This window comes from Pagrus pagrus (assembly GCF_965226575.1).
Source record: "Pagrus pagrus genome assembly, chromosome: 19".
Classification (NCBI taxonomy): Eukaryota; Metazoa; Chordata; class Actinopteri; order Spariformes; family Sparidae; genus Pagrus; species Pagrus pagrus.
The window spans coordinates 11,140,307-11,165,876 of NC_140203.1; the positions used below are offsets into that span (position 1 = coordinate 11,140,307).

Genomic DNA, 25,570 nt, shown 5'->3' on the forward strand with positions numbered 1-25,570 from the left:
CTACAGCATTGTGACCAGTTGGTCTTGTATTGGTCTTGCCTTTTGTAATATTTTTTTTTTCCACCTACGAGTTGCAACAGCTTGGCTTGAAAAGAACCAAAAAATCCTTGCCTTCTGTACCAGCTTGCCTGGTTTCATTTTTTTGACTTTTAAAGGTCTTTGATATTCTTTGGTTTTGCTCACATTTAACTTTGAGTGAATATTGTCGAACATTCAATGACTGAGCTCTCCTTCAAGCTAGTTTTCACTCAAGGTTATATAGCGTCGATCAATTGCTTTAATGCTGTGAGTGTGCTCTACCATCCACCCCCAGTGTCTACAATTTGTGACTAATTGGACTTGAAAGTTCATTGTTACATGCTTTTGTTAGGAAGGGCTGTAAAAGGGTGTATTAAGGGTGAGTGTTAAAGTTCTGATATACTGACCCCTCTACACACAGTGTAGTGTAGTGTGTTTTAGAGCAACTCCCCACTAATCACATATCATTAATCTATCATTTACCCTATCCCTGCCATATTTTCTATTCTTATATACATTTGTTAAATAAACACCTTAATTTTGTGTGTCCATACTTGTTATCTCCAATGACAATTAACATTTTAAACAGCAATCTATTTTATATATATACATATTTAAGTCGTGATGAAATGGTTGGAAACTGTCTCGAATGGAAACAAAAAAGAATAGCAAGCTGAAGGAGGAATGGAAATTCTGCTGCTCGGATAAGAGGTATATTAGAGAAAAAACATTTCAAGGAGAATTAATTAGGCTCCAAAAATGACAAGTGTAAACAATGAAAATATGTGCATGAGTAATTGCAAACAAAAGTCAATGTAAGCGTTATTCTTGTTGTGAAACGTGGTGTAACATCCTATCAAATGTTCAGTATGTGCCATATGCAGTTAATAGGCTAAAACTACCCTCTCCCTTCATGTTGAAGGAGTGATTGTACAGTGGCTCCAATGCATGTCTAATATGGTATATTCTCATCTGAGATTATTTTTCGAATCATAAATAACGTGATGTACAGCTTTTATTCTAAAATGTGCAAGTACTGTGAGAAACACTGCAAGGAGAAATTCATCACCATATGTGGCTTGAGTCCAAAAACAATATTTTTCCCTTAGTACTCCTTTCTTCTCAATTGCGCTGCAGTTTTATAATCACGAAAGACACAGTTACCAAAATCCTTTCAAGTGACAGCACTTAACAGTGCAGCCAGGACCTATCATTATCCGTGTGGGGGTTACCCATTTGCCTCTTACAGAAGAGTAAATGTTTGAGCCATTATCAGCTGTCCCCACACATCGTATGGATCACTTTCTTGACACATCAACCCTATTGTACGGTTTCTTTTTCCATGCTTTTTTTTTTTAATTTGCTGTCAACAGGTGAAGCATCTCCTCTCAGATGCTCTTTCATAGCCAAGAGAAACGCATTGATTTTCTTTCTGTCCGTTATCCCCCTTCCACTCTGGGAGATTAGGAAGTGTAATCACTGTGATCCTAGGGATTATACAAGCAAAACATATGTACAACCATGAGGAAATAAGATGGATGTTATTAGCATAAAGTCATTTCTTTAGGGCGTGACTTAGGCTCAATTACTTTGTTAAAAGAAAGCTGAAAATGTGTGATGCGTTTTACAGTTATAACCATTTTTTAAACATAAACTCTCTGGTGGACATTTCATATCAATTTTAGAATGTTATTCAAAGCCATCCAGATGTGTTATGTTATTTTAGATTACTTATTTATCCATTTCTGTCTCAACACTTTGCAAATCCTTGGCAATTATCACTTTGTAGCAGTCCCTGCGCGTTTAGCACGGTTATGGGTTTTGATGTCAGAGTGGCAAGGCAGTGCAAACAAAGCCTCTTAGCTCCCACAGCCTCGCTCTTGCTCTCACACTGACTTAAACACAGACATGCACACACAGGAACACAGGCACACATGCACACACTCTGGGGATTTGACCCAATTTGATTAGCAAATCGAGCTCCGGAGACCTAGTAACAATGGACAAATAACCAATAGTGGCAAACAAATCAGACAAGGAGGGAGTGGTTCCTGATACTTCCTTAAAAGGATTTGAATAAAACCACGTGTTTTTTTGTTGTTGTTTGTTTCAGGCCTACAAAACAACATTATGGACATTACAAATAAGACAGTTCATATATTAAAGTCACTACTCATTCCCACACCCTAACTTTAGCATAATTTGAACAAAAAACATTTTTTTTGTTTGTTCCTAATTCTAATGCATTGCTGTCAAAGAAAAGGTCAAATAAAGAAAGCAAAACATAACAAAACAAACACAAAAAAATAAACAAGCTCAGAATCATATTTGCTAAAAATAATAGTGTTTTCAAATAAAGTCCAATACACGGGCTAACATTTGAGGCTATTTTTTGTGTCTGCATTCCAATAGAACATAAAACAGAGCATCATCAGAATATCTGTCGAAAAAAATTATATGTTTATGTATAATGTATCCCAAGTAGAAAGCGTTCCTGGGTAACACCATAGAGCAGCTTGGACAGATGAGAATGGATGTAATCAGAATTCATAATGATGATAACCCAGAATTAAAAATACTGCAATCAATTGTTTCAATTCAGTTAAGTAACACATATAATATACTGGTTAATATCCTATTCTAAGATATAGACCCTTCAGGGGACAGATATTTTCAATTCTAGATTTAGTTTTATATATAGCGATACCTAAATGAGATCAATTTGTCGTGTGAAATGGATACTGTATTTCTTGTGCAATATTTATGAATCTTACTTTAAAATAGTCAAAATTATTTATAATTGTCGACAGAATGTGAGGAAGTAACAGTTATAATGTTATTTAGACCTGTGTATTGTGTTTCAGGGATGTCCATTAAAGATGACATGCTAACCAGCTAGCCTTTAGCCACATTGTGCTTCAAAAGGTGATAGTCAGAGTCCGGGCATAGTCAAGCTACTATGACAGCTAGCTGCCCACTGAGCTTACAAGATAAAGGCGGCTACTGTTAGCAGCGGTTAGTAGTTACTCGGGTGATATGCTGCACCTTATTGTATTCCAGTTCGACAGGTGGCCAATTCTTACATACTAGACCTTTAAACCCATTAGCGAAATCTATACAACAGATATAAAGTAATGAGAATGTTCTGCATATAGGTGATTTTATTTCTACAGAATGAAGTAAGTACCCTTCATGGTTAGCATTTGAATTGAATCGACTTTGAATAGAATGTAGATTCAAATGGACCTGAGTTGAAATTGTATCCTTTTGTCCTTTTGCAGTACCATTATCATAATGTTCGTGACTAACCTGAATGACTTTCATACAGTTGTGTTCATATAGTTCGAACACATTTAATAAGACATTTTGTCTGTCTGTTTTGTTTAATGGAGAGTGTTGATTACCTGAGAAATTTACTGGTTAACAGTTGCCATCTTTTTTGCAGCATAATTGTGCCCTTAAGCACCAGAACTATTGATTGATTGATTCTTCTTGGATTTCTTTCCACTTTCTTCCTCTTATCTCCTCATTGCCAGCAACTGGAGGTGTGTTTGGTCCTCAAGGAGAATCAGGGTCAGAGCCTGAAGATGACAGCCAAATGAAGTTTTACACAGAGCACAGAGGACGAAGGCGCAGCAAGGGTGAGAGGGAATGCAGGAGTGCTTCTTTGTATATTGTTATAAATGTGTTACATTTTAAAGACATTACCTTGCGCAGGGGGGAGCCCTCTTATCCACTGCGTACTGCTGAGAAAGTAATAAAGAAAAAAGGGGAATAAAATCCAACAGAATATTTTGAAAACAAATGAATTCCAAACTTGCACTGGGTGAATACAAGGTGGAGTGATTGTAGGGTAACCTATAGCCGAGTGAAATGAGGCTAGACATTTCTGGAATTGTCAGCCAAGCTGGAAGTAGGAAGGAGTCATGCACATTCCCGGTGGGCTTTAAAGTGCTGTTCCGTGGCAGAGCTCAATGACACTCAAAGCAGATATATGAGCTGATGTAAATGGAGACTCAGTGATGAGCAAAGCTGAGTCAAATTACTTTGATGGGAAGCATGATTTTAACTTCCCTTACCACATAGTGATATGTGATAGTGAAGACTGTGTGTGGGTTTTGCATAAGTATGTATGTGAGTAAGTGACCTGAAGAAATTGAAACAGAATTAGTCTGTGTGTGTCCACTTGGGTGTCCATATAGTGATTGAAAAATAATGGAAATCAATGCATTCCTATTATTTACCATGCCTACAGTTCATTATCCCATAGCACCGAGTCAGTGAAGGAGGAAAAGTCATGCACATATTAATCTTCTTCTTCTTCTTCTATTTCTTCTTCTTCTTCTTCTTCTTCCTACACTACTCGCAGGTGTATTGATTTTCAATTCTAAATTATATTCAAGTTCAAGTTTTTCCCATCGAGGGCCAAAACTGAAATTTAATGGTTGGCCTGGGGCCAAAAGCAAACACCTATGGAATTGTATTATTGAGATGCAAAACGGTACTAGATCCAAAATCTCCTCAATCAACAGTGTCCCTCTGCCAGCCATGCACAGATTATGAAATAATAAATATCAATCCTACATAATTAAAGAATGTTAAGTTTTTGGATATTTTTTTTTGTTGTTGTTCGTTTGCTTGCTTTTGCTGAAAACGTCTGGAGGGGAAAATCCAAAACTTATGCCAGGCCAAGTATTGCCTGCGGGCCCCACTTTGAGCAGCCCTGTTCAAGACCATTCAATTGGACATTGTTATAGAAGGTACATGGTCTTGTAGGTATTACACAAATGTTGGTTATGTAAGTTTATCTCATAGTTATAATGCCACCTTTTGTGGAATGGGGGTAAGGATTGTAAGCTGAGATTTATGAACACAGTCGTGGCTCGACTTAAATTGTCTTTATAGGATTAATTTAGTTCTGAATGTGTATACATACAAGCATGATGATTATCTCTGTATCTGTTGTGGAATTATACATTTTAAATATACAATTAATCACAGAAAACTGTTTCACAAAATGAAAGGGTTCTCGATCAAACTGTCGGCGTTCTTTTATACTTTACTAGAAAGGCACATGGGCTCACGACTGGGGAACACATAAAACTCATGGCTGTGATCTGCGTAAAAGTTACAGCCCGTGTAAAAAGGTTGTGCTATCTCTAGCAGACGGCCAGAGGGACATAAATAAAATGAAGAATTTTATTTGGGGCTTTAGGGTTTTTCTCTGTATTTGTCTGTCTGTTGCGAGTGTTTCTCTGTGTGTGTATGAATGTTTGAACAAGGTGTTTGAATTGTGGCCATAAAGTAAGTGTTTGCTATCGTGAGTGTACATGCTTTTGTCTACTCAGTAGGCTTTTATAGTAATTGAGCGACCCCTTCACAAGCCCAGTGACATCACCCACACCCCAAAGGGATTAGCTGCTCTGCCACTTTTGCTGCAGATAGTCGATGTTCCTGTCCCTTCACAATATCGGGACATGTGATCCAAGACAAGTCGCCCTAGTTTCGACCTTGAGCAGCGTGTCACTACGTCAAAAATTTCTGATGGGATCCAGATTATTGTCTTTGTTGATTAAAGTATCAATTATTTTCTTGATTAATTGCTTGTTTGGCCTATAAAATGTCAGAAAATGGTGAAAAATGTCAATCAGTGTTTCCCAAAGCCCAAGATGAGGTCCTGCAATGTCATGTTTTGTCCACAACCCAAAGATATTTGGTTTACTGTCATAGAGGAGAAAGAAAATCAGAAACAGTTGACATTTAAGAAGCTGGAATAATAGTTTTATCATTTAACTGATACATTGTTGTATTCTCAGGAGTTGTATAAACATTTCTGTCATGGTATGTTGTATCAGTTCAGTCTGACATTGAACTGAACATTTGCACTGGTGATTGATACAGTCACACTTTAACACTTTAGTTGGAAAGTTGCCCTTTAGATGAAAATATCAAACATCTGATCTACTACAGGAGACATATTATGCTCATTTTCAGGTTCATCATTTTATTTTGGGCTACCACTGGAATAGATTTACATGCTCAAAAAACACTGCTGCTACAGTGCTGCAGCACTGTATCCCCCCTCCCTTTAAGAATTTGCTACCACCTGAGTTAACTCAAGTTTAATTGCTGGGAACAGGGAAACAAGAACAGGCCTATTAATTTAAAAACATTTGCAACAAATCCTACATGGTTCTTGCGAGAGTACATGTTCAATATGTTCAACAGTTCAAATCTAGAACCAGTGCTATAGCTAACACATCCCAGTACTCCACCTTTGAAAATGCTGCCGCTCTCTCTTGATAAATATCAGTAGACAGAGGTTAAGCGGCTAATTTCATTCCCTATAACCTGGCTTGGAAATGGGAGCTCTGACAGAGCCAAAGGGCAACCAAAACAACCAATCTATAACCCTGTCAGTGGGAATAAGATCATATATCACCCCTGCAAATGATTCTGGACTGTTCCGCAGAAGCTCGGGCCTTCTAAGTCATTTACTTACTCAGGTGGAACTTGAACCTGGGTTAAATTCATAAATCAGCAGTACAATTTAATGCATTTTCAAGGATCGAGGGAGGCGTAGAGGCTCTACTTTCATCAAAGAATGGTGCTAAAGTGGATGATTTAGTTTAAGGTTTGTGTTGTGTGTCTGTGTGGTTTATGTTACCAGGAAACCTGTCACCTCTCACGCAGGTTGTTCAGGTAGTTATCTGTTTGAGACCCTGATGAAAACAAAAGGCCTCCTGTCAAGCTGTTCACCTTTACTTTTCTCTCTTTCTCTACCTCCAGGCCACCCACACAGCCCTCTAAATAAGGTCACCCTGACGTTGATCACCATCAGCACTTGTGTCATTGCCATTGTCTATGCTACGCAGGATTCCTGCCCTCTCACTGTCAAGGTTACCCTCCATGTGCCGGAGCATTTTGTCGCGGATGGTAAGTACAGCACATTGATTAAACCTTGGCAGAATATTTCAACAGAATGTCCAAAGAATTATGAGTTATACTCACTCACTCACATCATATATTGTTTGTCTTTATTACACTGTTGTGTTTCCGCACTCTTATTTTAATTTAAACCACATGATTTGCAAAACCCAAAAAATTAAAGAACCTCTGCCCAGTTGACATAAACCCATTTCAAATAAACAATTTAAACCTCCTACAATTCAGTCGGAATGAAACATGTTGTTTATGTGGCACCCACAGCAACTGTAGCCTTGGGTAATGTCGAGTTTTGTGTCAGCTGAAAAGAGGACACGTATTCGAGTGGTGGAAAAACTTATGTAATGTATAGTTTTTTGTTGTGAAGAGGAACACCTAATGAACCAGGGACAGCTCCAGAACGCTTCCCGTTTTTCTATTTACAAATGGCCTTCAGGAAAATCTCGACCCCCCTCAACCGCGAATTGTGGTTTTCAATTTCGGTGCTTTTCAGTGTCAGTGCACCCTCTCCACGACTGATGAAGTACAAAAGACGCACATTCATCCAACAAAAAGTAAATCATTTTGCTGGAACCAAAGGATGAACAAAAATCAGGACAATAAAGCCCACACACTGAAAGCTCCCTATGAAAAAGTCTATTTATTACCACCACAACAGCTGAATGACATTTTGAGCCATCACGCTGATGAAGAGCAGTGTGCTCAAAACATGATTGTTCTTTTTTCTTTGTTTGCGCACTGGGTGCTTTCAGTGTGCAGACTTTATTGCATGTGGCTGCATAAAGTAGATTGGACGACTAAAGTACTCTAAGTACTCTAAGGTTGGCACTTTTTTTAGTTGCCGTGACTAGTGCTCGGGAGTTACTAGCTAGAATGAACTAGTTACATGTAGTTCAATTACAAAATGAATGTTAAGTGTGACCAGTTACAGTTTCCGAGATGATATATCTACAGGTAATCAAATTACAGTTACTAATCAACATGTTGGTGAATACAAAGGGGTTACATCTTTTTGCCAGGTAGAAAGTCCTTCATTTGCTTTCACTCCTTCAAATTTGAGTGCAACAGCATCAAGGCTGGCACAAAAGGAGCTGCCTGTACGTCTAGTCCTTTCATGCATGGTGTCTGAAACCGGAGACAGATATTTGGAAGCAGTACTAGGAAGGAGTACTCTGTCCCATCCACCAATAAGCAGACCCCCAAAGAATTGTCCACAATTCCATCTTATTGCAATCTTTATATATCTTTGTCGTTTTGAGATATAGTTTTATAAATTCAGAATGACGGAGGGAAGAGGAGAGACTCCAAGTACCTTTGGAGTAAATGCTAAATCCTTTTATTCTCAGAAAACCAGACAGGGAAAAAAAAAACATGTTTCAACTAAATAAGGTGATAGAAATACTTTTAGTCAGATTGTAAAAATATTTTTCTCCTTTGGCTGAAAATACATCCGTCCACTCCAGTGAATGTTACATGCCCAAGGGTATATTCTGTCTGTTTAGATTCCGCCTTATTTCTTATTTAAAATTCTGATATAATTTACACTTGGATAGTTTTATTTAAAAGCAACAATAAATAGTCTTCAGATTCTATATAGATATATGCCCGATGGGTAGAATTGATTCATAACATCCACTGGAGTGGACGGATGTATTTTCAGTCACAGAGAAGATGTACATGAAAAAATGAAGTTATCGGCTTCATTTCAAGGTTAAAACAAACAGTAAAAAATCATTAATCGTTTATCATTCAGTTATTCAAGCATAAAAGGGCGAGACATAGTTTTCGATTGGTTCTCTTGTTTGAATTTGCACCGCCTCTCGTCTACCAATCAAATCAATGGGCATTGCCTGCATTGGATTGATTGGTTGATTTCATTGATATTTAAGTGTGTTTAAGATCTAATTTGGCTTAAAGGGTCATTAAGTGTAATAACTTACTTTACTTTGATAAAGTAATTGAAATAGGTACATTACTTAACAGTAATCTGTAACATATTACATTTTAAAGTAACCTTCCCAGCACTTTTCCTGTTTTATTCACGCCATATACCGTAACAAGCTGTTTGCATGGCATTCAAACAAGCTATATGCTCCAAAGTCAAAGTGTTATCAGGAGAGTACCTGGTATTCATCTTTTGTTGATGCTGTTTTCTGGCGAGGAGACAGTACACAAAATATTTGCAGAATAAATGTAAATTCAGGATAATCAAATATGTAAGCACGGCTGCCCAGGCAGCTGCTTCAAGGGTCGTCCCACTGAGTCTGTTTTAAATTCCTCGTTGGCAACGGGATAATTGTAAATTTGAACCCGTGTATTGGCAAGATACTCACAGCATAAAACTCACTGGGAGGTAAGAAAGGTGAATATAGAAAATCTGCAAGGAGTTAGGTGAAGTAAGAGGGAGTGAGGAGCTGAGGCAATTTAACTAATGATTGCCATATCTCTGAAAGCTCTGCATTCACATATCAGTCGATCAGGTGCACTTGCCACCGGGGCCTCATTTCCAGTCCGCCCACACACCCGCATTATGTGTGCGCATGGACACACAATAGAAATGGAGCAGTACACAAAACCTCAGCTTCTACTGTGTATTGTGGAGCCACATGTACAAAAGAATATCATGTAAAATATTGTTAGACATTAGCTTTTAATGTCTTTTGAGGTTTTTTGTGCTCGGTTGAATTGTATTGTGAGGTGTTGTTGTAACTTTACTTTACTCCCACCAGTGTTTGCCAGACTTGCAAATTACATTAAACCTTGAACACAGCAGCATGAATGGATATATATTTCTGAGAGACAAGTCATAACGACATCCAGCCTCATCGGGACTACAAACAGATTTGTGGCACGTACCAGTGATTGAAGGAAATCTGTGGTATTTACCGTTTTTCTCTTCACTTCGAATTTTCCCCTTGGGTAAGAAATGTGCGTATGAGTCATGCAGGCCAACAGATAATCTACCTTTCTCCACAGGGCCAAAAACACTGATTTGATTTATGAATTATAATCCCTTAATCCGAATGAATAAGGAGATTAAATATGATACAGATGAATTCTTTCACTCTGCACTCAGCAGCCTCGGGTTCTTTATGCAGGTCTCCCATAACACGTTACAGTGTGACATCACCTACTGTAGGTTAGAATATTTTCTCAGCTAATGTATCTCCCTAACTGTCACGTCCCCCTGACCACCTCTTATATTACTCATGGACCACTTTGCTTTTAGAAGATGTTATCCAACTACTAACTGTTCCCTCTCACCAGTCACTGCTCTGAGGGCACAGCTGTACAACTAATATACTGCAGCATCAATTGTTTCAATTGTTTTTTTTACCACTACTGAGCTCAACGGTCACGGGTCGAACATATTAGTTTTTCTGTTTTCCCTTGATAACAAGTAAAAATTGTATTTGTTTTCTCAAGCTCACAAGTTATTTATATCATTATGACGGAATAACAAGTGTTGTTTTCCAGAGATAACAAGATCATTTTCTCTAGGTCCCGAGCAAACAAACCTTGTGTATGTCATGTCATGAACAACATAACAAATGTTGTTCATGAGAAAATGACTTAATAAGATAAATATGAGTGGACCATTACATGCACTCTGCTCTGTGGGGTGGGTTTTCGGAGTTTCAAAGCAAACCACACAAACTTTTTAAAAAATTTTGCCATTAATAATGGGTACTCCCTAATTTGAAATTTTCAGCTTAAATCAGTTGCTACACTTGTTAAGATGCCATGTATGCACGCTGACATGGCAGTGCTGATCGAATAGTGAAATTTCACAAATGTGCACCTCCTAGTGAACATTTGGCTTTTTTTGACAAGTTTGTGCAGTTCAGACAGTTTGGTGAATCCAACTCGGACACACCTCCCAGAAAAAAGTCAAGAGGTTTAGGGTAAGAATGTGAAAATGTTCTTGCATTAGCCCCATTGAGTATCCAAAACGCTCAGCTTCTTAGTTTGTCCCTAACAGTAATGGAGTGTAACATTCACTCTGTAAGTACATTTACTCAAGTACTGTACTTAAGTACAACTTCGAGGTACATTTGGAGGCAAATGTAGTACTTTTTACTCCATGGACCTGATATTCCACGGATTCTGACATTCAGAAAAATGTTGAATATCAGATTGGATAATTACCAGGTTGATAATGCCAAGTTAATGTCAAGTATACAGTTCACACATACATGTTAATGTATATTTGATTTACTTTAACTTGTACTTTTCATACTTAAGTACATTTATTGCCAGATGATTACTTTTAATAAGTACATTTAATGTCAGATCCTTTAAGGCTTTTATTCAAGTATGAGTGACTTTCACCTCTTACCAAAGTAATATTTTTAACAGGATATCTTAACTTTTACTCAAGTATGACTTTTGGGTACCTTTTACAACACTGGTCTTTAATACACTGTAGTCCCTGACAAGATATCTCTACAACTGACCTCTGACCCTGTGTTCTGTTCTCAACTTTCTAGCATAAGATGTCAAAAACTAATGGTTAGAATTTTGATGAAGCTTTTTCGTGGACAACCATGTCCAACAGGGAATAAATCATTTTAATTTTGATGACCCCGTGGCCTTTCCTTCAGTACGACCCTCAGGGCAAACTTTACATTGTAGCCAGGCTACAGATAAGGCTCTAAGAATAAGAAAATTATCAGTATTTTGTTTGTGTCATACAACATTTTATATTGTTGTGTGAACATTTCACAGCTTCACCCTGAAGGAGCTATGAGCTGCTTTTGACTTTTAGTTCTGTTGTTCCTCTGCAAACTTGTGTATTCTGGAATTGGCCTCAGAAAAACAGACACCTGAGGCGGAGCAGATGTGATAAAAGGCGGCTTAAGCCATTGGTCTGGCAGGCGTACAGTCGGCAGCAGGCAGGCAGTCAGAGCAAACAAACAAACAAAATCCAACAGATAAACAAACAAGGCAGATCCAAACTGGCAGGCCACGTATAAATAAAAGTTAGGTCAGGACAGGAACAGGCAGGCACGGAAGAGGGGCTATAACGTGACAGCATGGCTACAAGGCGACACATTTGATCGGTTACGCAAGACGTGTGCTGACCTCTTTACACAACTCACTGTATGGTGCGGAAATAATGAGTGATAGGAGGCAGAGGAGCAGGAAAGTGATGAGGTCAGGTATCAGTGTGAGCTGTAAACTCAATAAGGTGACTAGACAGGTGAGACATGACAGGAGATGGTAAACAAACAACACAACACGAAAGGCAATATGTAGGTGGGTAGGTAGAAGCAATAACTGGAGACAGGGTGCAGAAAAGCAGGTCTGTTTAGTCAACACCATGACAAACTGGGTGGAACTGATGATATCTCTTATATTAATAAGATTAATGTGCATACCATAGACCTTTTTCTATGTATTCATTATTATTTGTTTTAATTAAGTCTAGGAAGGATAGTTTTGTATTTTTTTTTTATTTTACAACAGATGAGACACTCAGAGGTAATTATAGATAAATAAAATGAAAGTCCAAAGGTGGTAATAACATCTAGCAAATAGACACATTCATACTTTATAAAGACATGATAGGGAAAAATCTGTCATTTATTTATGTTTCTAATCATGTCTCTCAGCCAGACAAATCTCCCAGGCTCATCAACGGCTCGTCCGTTGTGATACATGTCGGGCTAATCATAACAGTTTCTCTAATATGTGGTGGGTTTCATATGATGAAACTGGTCCAGTGTTACTGGTCCAGATCTGAAAAGTCTATCAACCTGATTGGTTGTAGGCCTATCCAATAGTGTGCAGTCTGCAGGTCCACCCAGTTGTACACATAGCTCAGAAAATTCAGATTAAACTGTCAAAGGAGGCTGTGTTGATCAAATATGAATCGAGATTATATCACTGTATAGTCATATTTCTCACCTCAAATGTTTTCAGACACTTGTAGTGTACTGTGATACACAACACATTCTAATACCTTAACAACTGAATAGGTCAATTTCCGATGACTCCCAAAACATCATATACCACCTTTACTAAAACAAAATTACCATTGCTTACCAGCAACAGGTATAGGAGATCTTTGTGGTCGATCACAATTTGGTCAGGTTCAGGCAGTAAAACTACTTGGTTAGGTTTAGACAGTAAAACTACTCAGTTAGGTTTAGGAAAACATCATGGTTTGGCTGAAAATGATTACGTTACTTATGTAACTTCAGTTTCAAATATACATAATGTACATAAGTAACCTAACCACATTGTTAAAACAACCCACCGTTGACTTTTGCTTTCCACTGGACATGAACAGTTGTCTCCACGGTGAAAGTCCTGTGCTTGTTTGACCCAGCCATCCATCTCCGACCTCCTCCCTATGCAGACTTTTTGCTCTTAATATAACTGCTTCACCTGAGTTCGTCCTTTACTGCCATAATAATTACTACAGCCACTAGTTGTCATAGGTCATAATAAGTTGCAGTCACAGTCTACCTTAATATTGCGTTTCTGGTGAGGAGGCCAAGTAATATGTGATTGTTTGTAACCAGGCCACCATTTTTTTCCCTGTTGAAATCAGACCAAGAACCGCCCTCTATTAATTGAGAGGGACCAGACTAATAAGCATTTGCAAATTAGTCTGGCAATGCCAGGCTATATCTTAATTGCTAAATGCATACTTTCCAAAGATAACACAAAACACAATCATGTTGAATAGAAGGAGAGAAGCAACAGCAGAGGCATAAATAATGAAAAAAACATAAAAATAAATGCATAATAATAGTAGTGTGTCAACTTATGTCAGGTTTTTGAGGGGGCAGTTGTTTGAGAGAAAGATAACAACAAGGTTGCTTTGATTGTCACTGTCGCCATGACACAGATGCCTTCTATTTCACCTCTGTTCCCAAAACAGTTGAAAGGGGATTCAATCTAACAAAATAATTTTTCCCCAGGCTTCCGCACAACATGCACAGCAAAATTGCCAGCAATCAGCGGTGTTCTTACTGCTCAGGAGGGGTTTCTGCACAGGTCTTTTAGAAGCCAACCTATAATCTAACAATTGCCTCCTCCCTGCATGAGCTGAAGCCATTAGATTTCTCCACTCTCGCAGCAAATGAGAGCTACTGGCAGTTCTGTTCACTGGGCTGCAGTGCAACAGGAAATGCCCTTGTTGTCCTCACCTTTGGTCTGCCTGGCCTGGGAGATGCTTTTAAGGGTCCCATCTGCTGAATTAGGCGTGTATTATGGCCTTTTTGGTGGGTGATAGATAATTCCTCTTCAAGAGCTGCACCAACAACTCTTGTTGCTCAGGGATTGGTCAGTGTTTGCTGATTTTACAAATCTCAATTATTGATTCAATTTGTGCCTATTACATGTAATTGCAAGAAAACATGATTTCCTTCATACTAGCCACCTCAAGCAGGAAGCTGCTTTGTGGAGTCTGAATTTCTGGAGTGATACAAGAGCTTTTATTGTTCATATATGAGCCTATACAGACCTACATACATCATACAGATAATTCCTACCTGACCTCACTATCTCATGGAGACACACTTAGGCTTTCCTTCAGTCCATGCATAGATACAGCAGAATAGTGGCTAAAAGCAATTTGATATTTACTCAGAAGCAGCACAGGAGGCCTATTATTGACGGTCTCTAGTCACGTTTGTCGGTTAGTCAGAAAATAAAACTCTGACACTTAAGTGTTTTTTTAAGGCTCTTACAAAATACTGTGGCTGTCCCACTGCAGCGCTTTCTGTCGGATAAAAAGAAGCAGCTGGTGACTTCACGCGTGTAGGAGGAGGCGAATGCTACTGTATTCTATTAGGAATTTGGAACAACTAAAGTGTTAAGAAAGAAAAAAAACAAAGAGTAGACGAGGCTTGGGATATTGTTGCTTTATCTGTAACACAGTCTAACTGCAAAACATTCTTTGTGGGGTATTTTTCCTCTTAGTTGTGTATTTTACTGCGGGGCATCGGCCCTGTAACTTTTCCTGTGACTCAGATTTGATTGCTGGCTTTGCAGGCTTTCCTATCTGCATTAATCCTCTGTTTGAAAAAAAAACAAAAAAACAGCCCGCAGACCGATATCGCAAGGTTTCACGTCTTAAAACAGAATAAATGCGTGAATCCTTTTTAATCTCATAATTGCTCTATTTATGTCCTAGCCTGGCTTTTGAAATAGGTTTTAAATTCACTTTGACGTACACTTCATGCAACTGCGGCTTCAAATTCACCTTCCACAAGCCGGCAGCATGCACACAATAAAGCTGTATAAGAATCTTTGTGTTCACCAGAGAGCTAAAGCGCAATCTCCTCACAGCTCCCTTTGGAAGTAAAAGTCATTGGCATCAATTAGGGATAATCTTGTTCAGTGATCAGAGTTTAACGATTGGTCTGGGAGCAGTAAGAAAGAAAGGTAAGTCGGCGTCAATGAGCATAGCATTTAGTGATTGACTCGTGGAACTCTTTCAGCCCCTCTCCTGCAATTACGAAGGAAATCCCATCAATACACACATTATAGGTCTTAATTTTCTCATTTAAATTCAGCCTGGTCAGGAGGGGAATTGAAATTACAGTGAAAACAAAAGAATTAGCTTCTTTCCAATTGATTTTGCAATAAAACCAGCAAAGGAGCTTTAAAAAATCCGAAACAATCAACTCGTGGTTTTTTTCTAGCTTTTTTATAATTTTGTTTTTACAAGCAAAGTACAGTAATTTAGTCTTGTTTTCTTTCTTTTTCAGGAAGCAGTTTTGTGGTCAGCATGGGCAGCTTCCTGGATGTTTCTAATTGGCTAAACCCAGCCAAGCTAACCCTCTACTATCAGACCAACTCGTCCACACAGTGGGTCCAGGACTACTGCGGCCAGAGGGCCACCGAGCCCTGCGAGCAGATTTGTGATCAGGACACAGGTAAGACCACATGTCTACACACTGAGGTCTATTTGTTGAGTAAAAAAAATAAAATAATAACATAGGGGGCATTATAGTAAGATCTCAAAGTCACACGCTCGACTGCTGTTTGCATGTACGTCTGTTGATCTAATTGAAGGAGCCTGAAGGAACTCCTTCATACACATCCACCAACACATGAGAGCAAATGAAATGGCAGGAATGCAAGAGTGATAAAAATGCTGTCAGTATTGAATTTTAATATTCATGTAGTAGTCATGTAGTATTGAAAGTCGGATTGGTGTGGTTGTTACCATCAGCCTCAAAGCTTAATTTGGACTCATTCGGCTTAGTAGATTATTAATAAATATTTGAAGTGAGAAAATTAATTAGTTTTTACTTTAAAGCCTTTTGATATTATTTCATGTGATGCTACACGGTATGAGATAAAAGGCAAAAAAAGGAACTTGTGTTTTTTACTGACTCTCTTAATTTCTTATAACGATGCAATTTTCATTTTAATTAGTTTAAATCATTAAAAAAAATGGTTTGACATTCAAACAATTGAAATAGTATGAAATAAAGATGAATAGAGAATTAAATAAAAAATGATATCGTACTTGATACACGCTTTTCAAAATGAATTACAATATAATAAACTGCACATTTTTTGTTAATTATATGCTCCTACAATGATGATTTTTTTAAAAGTATCTTAAAGGGTCTCTGTGTAACTTCTGTGTTGTGCTGGAAGCTGTTCATTCGTTTATTTTCTTATCTTTAGCAGACTCCATTTCTAAACTAACCCTAGCTAGTGTTGCTCTCTGTTAGCAGAGCAGAGAGTGGCACTGACACGAGGCACTCGGGAGGAGAATGTGCATTAAATCAAATCACTTTGGACTCACAAAGAAATCCACAGTCCAGAAGCATTCAAGGCCACAGGCTTTTATAGGCCACCGAGAGAGACGCTGAAGGTCTCATTTTTCATATCACATTAAAATCTGCTCATATATGGCCAATAAATAAGTGAATTGCGACAAATTGTTATATAGAGCCCCTTTAAAGTATTGGTAAAAGTACAATTCCTGCCACAACTTTCTCCGAAATAGCAATATGACGAGCTTGGCAAGTCATGTGTGTCTCAGTGCAACAAGGGGGCAGCCATCTTGAATTCAGAAAAGAGGGCTTTCTACTGCATGCATTACACTGATAATGAAATTGTAAGCATGTGCCAGATTGTACATAATAAGGTTGTCAGGTAATTATTTGTCTTGTTAGAGCTCTTGGAAACTCCGTATTGGGTTGATGGGCTCTGTCCCAGCCATGCAATACCCACTAATACAACACTAGCTTCCTTCTGAACCGGCCGAAAAACCACTAAAACAATGGGATTCATGAGTGAGCTCACATGAGGGAGACTGTCCCTGTGTTTTAATTCTTACAGTATGAGTAAGTGTAACAGTATTTACATCACTCTTTTCTACTTGTTAAAGAAATAAACTTGTTAAATACGACAATTATTAGCCATTGTCAGTTCTGCTGGTCCAGTCAGACGGCAGCGAAATCACCAAAAAGAAACAGTGAATAGCAAGATGTCATGTCAGGCTAAACCTTTTATATGCACCACTGCATATTGTTATCACTGTAAATATCACAGAATCAGTGGGTGTTTAAGCATTAATGGAAAAACAGGAATGACTGTACGTTTGGGATGTTGACTTTCATTTATTTACTTGTTTATTTTTTGCAGAGGATCTTTTTGCTCAGTGAGAAAAGATACACTTACAGTGCAGTAAGTCGCCAGGCTGAACTTTTGGAGGGTGTGTGTTTTTCATTATTCAGTTGTCGAGTAAATGTCTTCTATAGTTGGAGTACAAGCCGGTAAACAACATTGTTAGTGTGTAAGCAGAAGCCCTCAGTGCCTGTCCCAACGTTCAGGTAAATAATCACCAGCCTCCACTGCAGTATGTACACAATCAACTTGGAACAATTTTGCACCTATTTGTGCTGACATTAAAAGTATAACAAATAAAGCTGAGTGTGCAGCGTGATGATATTTATCTCCCCCTGAGTGGCGTAAGTCCCTTGTGTATTTCGTGCCCAACTAGATAACGTCTAAGCTCATTAGAATGGATTACATCTGTAATGTATGTGAAATTTATGTCACCCTAGTCAAGGGCACGTTGAGGGCTGATGCATAATGCATTAGAGCACCAGCCACTCAACTTGGTCGGTACACATGAAGATGCCAGAGATGGAGCTGGCACATATGTGTTTATGGATTCAAATTGTGTGCGAACACATATTGGATGCTTGCTCGGATCAGACACTGCCCGTTTATGTGTTGTGAGATCAGTAATGGTTGTAATTTAATGTTGGAGTCATTTAGCCTTCCAGGACTCAGCATTCTCACTTTATTAGTACTTCTGTCTTTCCCCGTCTCCATTTATTCCTCTTTTCATCTGTCCTTTTCAGCAGCAACATTATTTGATTGGTAATTGCCCTGAAGCATGCTGTATCTTCTAAGGGCACCCACATCAATCCAGCACCAAAATTAAAGGTTTTCTTCAAAAGAGCTTTCTATTTCCATCACTGTACTAAACCATACACTATAGCACCCACACAATAGCACTCAGCAATGATACGCACAGATACACCACTGTGCAGTTTCACCTGAAACAAACTCTTTCATCCAGCCGCAGTTATTGCAGTTCCGACAATAGAGTGAACCACTGGTTGCTCGATGTTAAAGGGTGAATCGCATAGGAAAGAAAAGTGCACTCGTACTGTTCTGCGTGCACTGAGACTTTCGAGCATGCTGGTCACAACAATAAGAAATGTCAAAAAAGTTTCAAAGTGGGTATTTTGCCTACTGACAGGTTACAGGAAAACACCTGCTGGGGTAAGCCTTATTTAAACATGGAAAACACAGAAACCCAGCCAGAGACATACAAACATGTGGGCTGGTGCTGCTTAAATGTAACTAGCTGCTGGATTTGGTTTGACAACTTTGAATTTTGTCCAATTGCCACACGGCTCCAAATGAAATGTCCAGTTTAGCCACTGGAAAAATGTTCAGAATACAGATATGCTTTCGGAAGCTTGTGTACATACTGGAGCCTGAAAAGAAAATACCCCCCTTGTGTCATGTGGGTTCATGCTGTGCATGGACTGCATTGATTGCCATCTCTGAACACATCATCATCATACATCATCTGCCTGGGTGTTAGGGTGCTGTGACACTACCTCCTGTTGGTTTGTGTCATTCAAATAAAAGCTGGCCCAGGAAATGGAGACGTAGTGTCGTCTGTAGGTTTTTGAACGTGATACTAAATTCAAGTTCTTCTGCTGTACACAAGATACGTGTCATGTGGAAATATACTGTATTAAATCCATGACCCATGTACAAAAACACACCAGCGGTCGCACTTTTTTGTTATGTTCCTCAGCAGCCCATTCTCTCTCCTAACACATAAAATATATCAGCCCGATCAGCAGCCCAACACTTCTAGGTTCGATGCTGTAGGTAGCACTCTATTGTCACTTCTTGAAGCACCCCTCTAGTGTAGTAGTATGAAGAGCGAGAAAAGTCCAAGGGGTCAGGGGGCAATTGGGGTGGTTTTACATAAGTAAATTCAGGTATATAAATGACCCAACTTACGCCACTTATGAAATATGAGTGATGTGAGTTACATCACGTATGTCACTTATGTTACAAGACTGAATGTAGTTATTTTAACCCAAAGTATCATCTTTTCCTAAACCTAACCAAGTAGGTTTGTGCCTCAACCTAACCCAGTATTTGTGTGCCTGAACCTAACCAAGCCACAACTGAAAAACATTAATAGCAGTCCTAATATGTCATATTATGTAAACTCTTTGTCAGCAAGCTCTATTTTGAAAGTCAAGCCAGACATGGTATATAGCATATTATTGTTAACTTGACTGTGGAGCCCTTCACGTCCAAAACTGACACTAGAGGGGTAGGTAGAGCATTGACGAGTCGAGAGTGAGAACGTGTTGTTCTTTGATCACATGCAGGCAAGTTTCCTCACAGCATCTCTATCCTGTGCCTCCACCCTGCCTCAATGTCATGCTGGTTGACTGTGTTGACTACCAGTCATGCTGCCTGGATAATCAATCCTCTCTGCCTTCACCTTCACTCCCTGCATGGAGGTTGGTGGATGTATGGCATGGTGCGACTGTTCCCATTGCCTGATAGCTGCTTGGAATCGAGCTGACTACTGACAACTGATCATTTGAACAGCTTGATGCTGAGAATGTAATACAATGTCACTGTAAAAAGGTTGAAAACCATCCACCCATAAATATACAAAATGTTACATGTAATAACATCATGACTATACTGTATGACAGGTAAATGTAACATAATATGAATATGGTTAAGATTTGGAGTACAACTTGAGTTATTACATTATTAGCCAACCCTTCCTATCTCACACAGTTGTGCGCCCTACTAAGGAGGAATAGATTGCCACCGGTACCCTTTCATCTATCATCATAACTAACCTCATAAAGACCTGTGAACCTCCTTGACTGCTTTTGTTTTTCTCATTTTGAAATTATGTGTCCCTGGCTCCTCCAGCCTCACCTAATTGGAACTGAAACTGCAGGAGTGTTAACATATAGCCTTGCTTTATCCTTCCATTCAAGGCACACTTGCATGTGGACCCACACACACATACTCCCACGAGAAAACATTTACATTGGATCTACAAAACTTTTCTGCACAAAGACCTTGAGCAAAATGGCTTTTTTTCTTGGTACTTTTATAACAAGCATATATTTGCATCAGGACAACAATAACTCTTCTCTGTCTTCATACCATAGACCTTGACGTATCAGGGCACAGTGAGATACTAGAAATCATTATAATGAAACACTCCACCACCTATTTGTAACATGTGGTTAAAGAGAAATTATTTGTTGCTTCAAGTAATTGCCACTTGAACTGTTTAACATTATTGCTCTCTCATTATTATTGAGAGAGCAAAGAAAAGAGGCTGAGAATGATGGTTACGAACTGTATTGTCAATCCAGTATCGGTGTTTATAGTGGATAGTACTATCCCCATTTGCAGTATCCAGTGTTGTGTCTGTGTAGAAACCTGGCTGAGATGTAACAGGAAAGGGGACGAGGGGGGACAACGCAGTTAGACACTCAGATAATTGTTGTCATCAAATGGCCATTTCCAATCACAGGTGATTAGCTGCAAATTAGGCCGACAACATGTTCTAATCACTCAACCATAACTTTTGGCTCCACTGAAGAGGCAAAATACACGGCAGAGTCAGAATCTCAGTCTGCTTGACAACTTAAGCTGAGCGTACAGCTCTATGGTGGTATAATAACGTTAATCATGCCGAGCTATAAAAATATCATTTGTGCTACACTGAGCCATGAGCTCATAACATCTGACAATAGTCTTATTTCAAATATGAGAGGCCAGGAGTACAAGCTTTGTCCCGCTGTCTACAGCTGCTGCTTGGTTCAACCCCATTCTCAGTTTCCACACATTTCCCAGGGACAAAGAACTGCAGAAGAGGTGGTTAAACAACTGATATCCAACGAGATAACTTGATTCTGCAGCGGACACTTTCAGTTGATGGACGTGATCGAGCTTCTAACACCAGTCGGACATACAGGAGGGTCCAAAGGTCTCAGACCACCAGTCAAAATATTCTTTTTTGCTTTTGTTTCTATTGTAATGTTTTTGTTTTCATTACAAATGATATCAGCTTAAGGGTGCAATATGTAAGAATTTATACTCAAAACAAATATGGGGCAGCATATCACCAGAATAGCCACCAACTGCTGCTAACGGTAGCTAGTTAGCTCAGTTAGCAGTGAAGCTCGCAGTTCATACATGGGGCTCAGATTACTGGGAGTGTGTTGGCGTTCACACTGCTAAAACAGGAGCTTTGGACTGGATGCGCTGTGGCTAGCTGGTTAGCATGCTAACTTCTGAAGGTATCCCTGCAAAGCAATACACGGATGTCATAATGTCAAAACTGTTATTTATTTACGTTCTGTTGATACTTTTAAGTTATTTTCTCCGTGTTATCAACTGAAATTCTTAGATATCACTCTTTTTTATTGAGGGAAAAGTTTAATCTTTTCTCTTACACGCCTGAAGGCTTTGCAAGAAAGAGAAACTCAAAGGTGTTTTTTTAAATGTAATTGTAAAGCTGATGTCATTATTAATAATGAAAATATTTTGACAAGTGGACTTTGTGATCCCTCCTGTATACATCTAAGAGATGGTGCTGTCTTTGTTTTTTTCAAGTGAATACATTTCATCCTGCCTGCCCCACAGTATGGGGTTAATTGGCAACGGGATGACCAATTCCAGGCTCAACCCAAAATAAGGATCCCCGAATGGATGTAGATCACGAAGATCAGGACTACTGTTACACTACTGAGTCTGCTGCACTTGATCCTGCCCTGGGCCGCCCAGGAGATCTTCGTGCGGAGATAATGTGAAGGAAGAAATGGAGGAAATGGTTACCCAGCCAGGAAGGTGACTCCGATTTTGCCGATAGGATTACACACAGGCCGACTTCCCCGCTCAAATTCTGCACTGAGTAGGCAGTCAGGCAGGTTGTTACTGGTTCTATATTGCCCGAAGTCTGAATGCAAGCAACCCAGCTCCACCTGATGTGTTTTCCAATATTTTTGATTCACACCCACCCTCCAAAAAACACTTCCCTCACTTGGCCTCGGATGACTTCAATCAGATAGTTATAAATAAATAATTGCGCTGCACATTTCTTTGTACAAATACTGTTGATGGTCTGCTTATAAAGTTTGAATTTCACAGATGTATCTCTCATTCTCTCATGAATTTGTGCTGTCAGTCTTGTACACACAGTAGAAATATAGAGGTGTTCACTGGTGAGGCAGTGAAGTGCCAAATGCATGAATTGATGCATCAATACAAGCAGGCAGGAGCAGGAGCAGGTGCAGTCTGCTGGGAAATACTAGATCCCCTTAAGTCATCCCCTCCAATCTCGTACTTATTTGGCTCCTTAGAAGACAATTAAAAATCCATATTACTTATCTGACTATTGGAAATGAAAAGATGCTGTGTATTTTTTTATTCTGCATAATTGGAGAACATACTGTTTTTTTCAGTTGCAGACATTCAAATGTCTCTTCTCTTCCAAAAACATCTCACTTTATCTCTGAAACCAGCTTCTGATCATGAGCCTAACGTCCAAATCCATCCAAAATGTGGGGTACACCTACAGACTTCACATGAAATCTCACTATCATACCAATTTAAATCTTTGACACAGGTCCCTTTCCCTTGGAATATGAGTCATGGACAAGAAAACTACTGAAAATGTTCACTTGAATAATTTTTTTTTAATCTCTTAACAAATTAATCAACTCTGTGAAACATTCAGCCAGTAATTATAGACTCTCACCCACAGCCATCCACAAACAGGGCTTATTAGAGTCTCATTATCAGTCTGAAAGCCGGAGATGTATTGATTGGAAAGAATATGGCAGACCAGTGTTGCACACTTCACAATCTAGGATGTGAGAGCTGCAGGAACCAGTTAGACGACACAGATGTTATGAAACACAGAAAGTAGATCATGCTTATGTTGTTGCTGTGTTAGCTTCATGTACGAGTCAGACAGCATTTAATGTGACATCCTTATTCAGACTGAATTTCTCTCAGCATCCCCTGACTCTGATCGATGTCCTTGATTTAAACATTCAATTTGCTCTTGCAATCTGCCTAAAACAAACATCTGATTTATTAAGGCAGCATAAGGTGATAAGAATAGCTCACAGAACACAGGTTAGTGATAAGATTTTTAAAGCAACATTATGTAGAAACCGGCAATTTGCGCGATTTGGTGCTCTCCACACAGTCCAACACATTTGTCATAAATACAAATCCCAGGTCAGGACTACAAAAACGACAAAAACGTATGTAACGCTGTGATACTACCCTCTCACTGAAGACATCAAATGATTTTGAAGCTGTTATTTTAAGGTAAAAAAAAGTTACATAATGGTGCTTTAACAAGCAAGAGCAGAAAATAATACATTTCATGTCGTCATTTTCATGGTACTCAAAGACACTTACCATAATTACGAGGAAAACAGCACACTGAAAATGTAGGGGGAAAAAGTAGTTCTGAAAAGGTTAGTTTCATTAGTGATTTAAACATGGACAGATGGGTGCGGTTTGGAGAGAGACGTCCAAAATGTGGTAGCAGTTATGGAGATGGTTCACCTCAGGTTCCGGTGCTTAGTCCTGAGTAGTGGAGAAAGGCAGCCTATGTTGCCAGGATGAAATGTTGACAGTTTCTGCAAACCACTGATGGTTTACATCTGTACGTGTCATATCACATTCACATTACATGTTTATGACCTGTCACATTGGGAGTCTGAGGGGATCGTGGTGGAGTTACAGGCGAGAAGTCTGCCAAGCCACAGTTTGGAGACTACGTTTCAACATTTGTAATTGAGAAACCACTGGATATTTTTTGGGAGATTCCTGGGTGTTTACCGACGAGACCTCAGGGCCTCTCCATCCGCGTTTGTGGCAAACTGAAAAGGGTATTTTCAGCCAAAGCACAACCTGTAGTGTGGTTGACTGGATCATAAGCACAGCGTCGTCACAACATAAAGTAGAAAACGGAACCTGGAAGAAATGTAACCCTGCCGGGTTAAAACAGGATATGGCATCCTTTGCTCATCGTCATGATCACAGCATCAAGTCAGCAATACCAGTGCAATTGGAGCCATAAAATTGAATTCCAAGATATCTAAAAATAGACTGATAGAAGCACACATTCAAGAAAATCGTACTTATGAAAAAAAAAAAGGAAAAATCAATCCACCACATCAGCAAGCGGTCCAAACTCATAAGATAGCAGATGGAAGGCAGTGATATAGCTTACGTCTCCCTACAATCCCAAGTTAACTTCACTCAAATGTACACTGTAAACGTAAAAGGAGTGCAGTTGCCATAGTGCATTAGCAGCTCAATGAAGTTCAAGTTTAATGACCACACAATCGTAACTCCCCCATCCCCTCCCCGTGTGCTGTTTTTACTGCTGGCTTTATCTTTTAAGGCAGCACTTTTTTTATGATCTCATTCAGCGCAACTCCTCTTCCTGTAGTACCTTCACCTTTCGCTGCTGTCATTGAGCCTTCTAAAGAATATCTACAGCCAGTTTAAGTTTCTCTTCTCAACCGCAGCCTTCCTGCCTGCACTATATCTGAACCGGGTCTTTAGAGACAGACAAACTGCCACACAAAGCTGATTCTCGCAAGTTGTGTAACGGTTACTTAATCCAGCGGAATTTGTAATCAACCGGGCATATCTCTTCCTGTTAATTGCTTGATCCTCCCTTAAGCACATTTGCATAAAGGAAAGAGCCGCATTTCACTGATTACTTGCAAGGTGTGTCTCAGATTACAGGAACTCTGTGCTGTCGGGTTGGTGGATCTCATCTGAGACGAGGTGGAAAAGACTTAGTAAATGTCTCAGTCTGCAGCCTCCGGGCCCCACACACATATGGCCAATACGATACATGTATCTTTTCTGACTGCGCAGCTAGACTGCATTGTGTATCTACGCAATCTTTATATCAAAATCAATTATCCGAGCTTAATTGGAGTATTATCACTCTGTTCTGCCTATTTTTGTGTTGTTTATCACATTATGTGGACACTCCTCGCAAGAC

General features: G+C 39.2%; 1 protein-coding gene across 3 annotated transcripts in view; it reads left to right on the plus strand.

Moving 5' to 3' along the window:
* The window catches only part of astn2 (astrotactin 2), a 306,993-nt gene that overhangs the window by 145,844 nt on the left and 135,579 nt on the right, over positions 1-25,570 (plus strand). For 2 of the 3 annotated variants that reach the window (XM_084384096.1, XM_084384098.1), the window contains exons 5-7: positions 3,555-3,659; positions 6,808-6,954; positions 15,690-15,857. In XM_084384096.1, coding sequence (XP_084240222.1) covers positions 3,555-3,659; positions 6,808-6,954; positions 15,690-15,857 — 420 coding nt within the window. The remainder of the gene's footprint in view (positions 1-3,554; positions 3,660-6,807; positions 6,955-15,689; positions 15,858-25,570) is intronic. The other variant, XM_084384097.1, reaches the window with a different exon arrangement.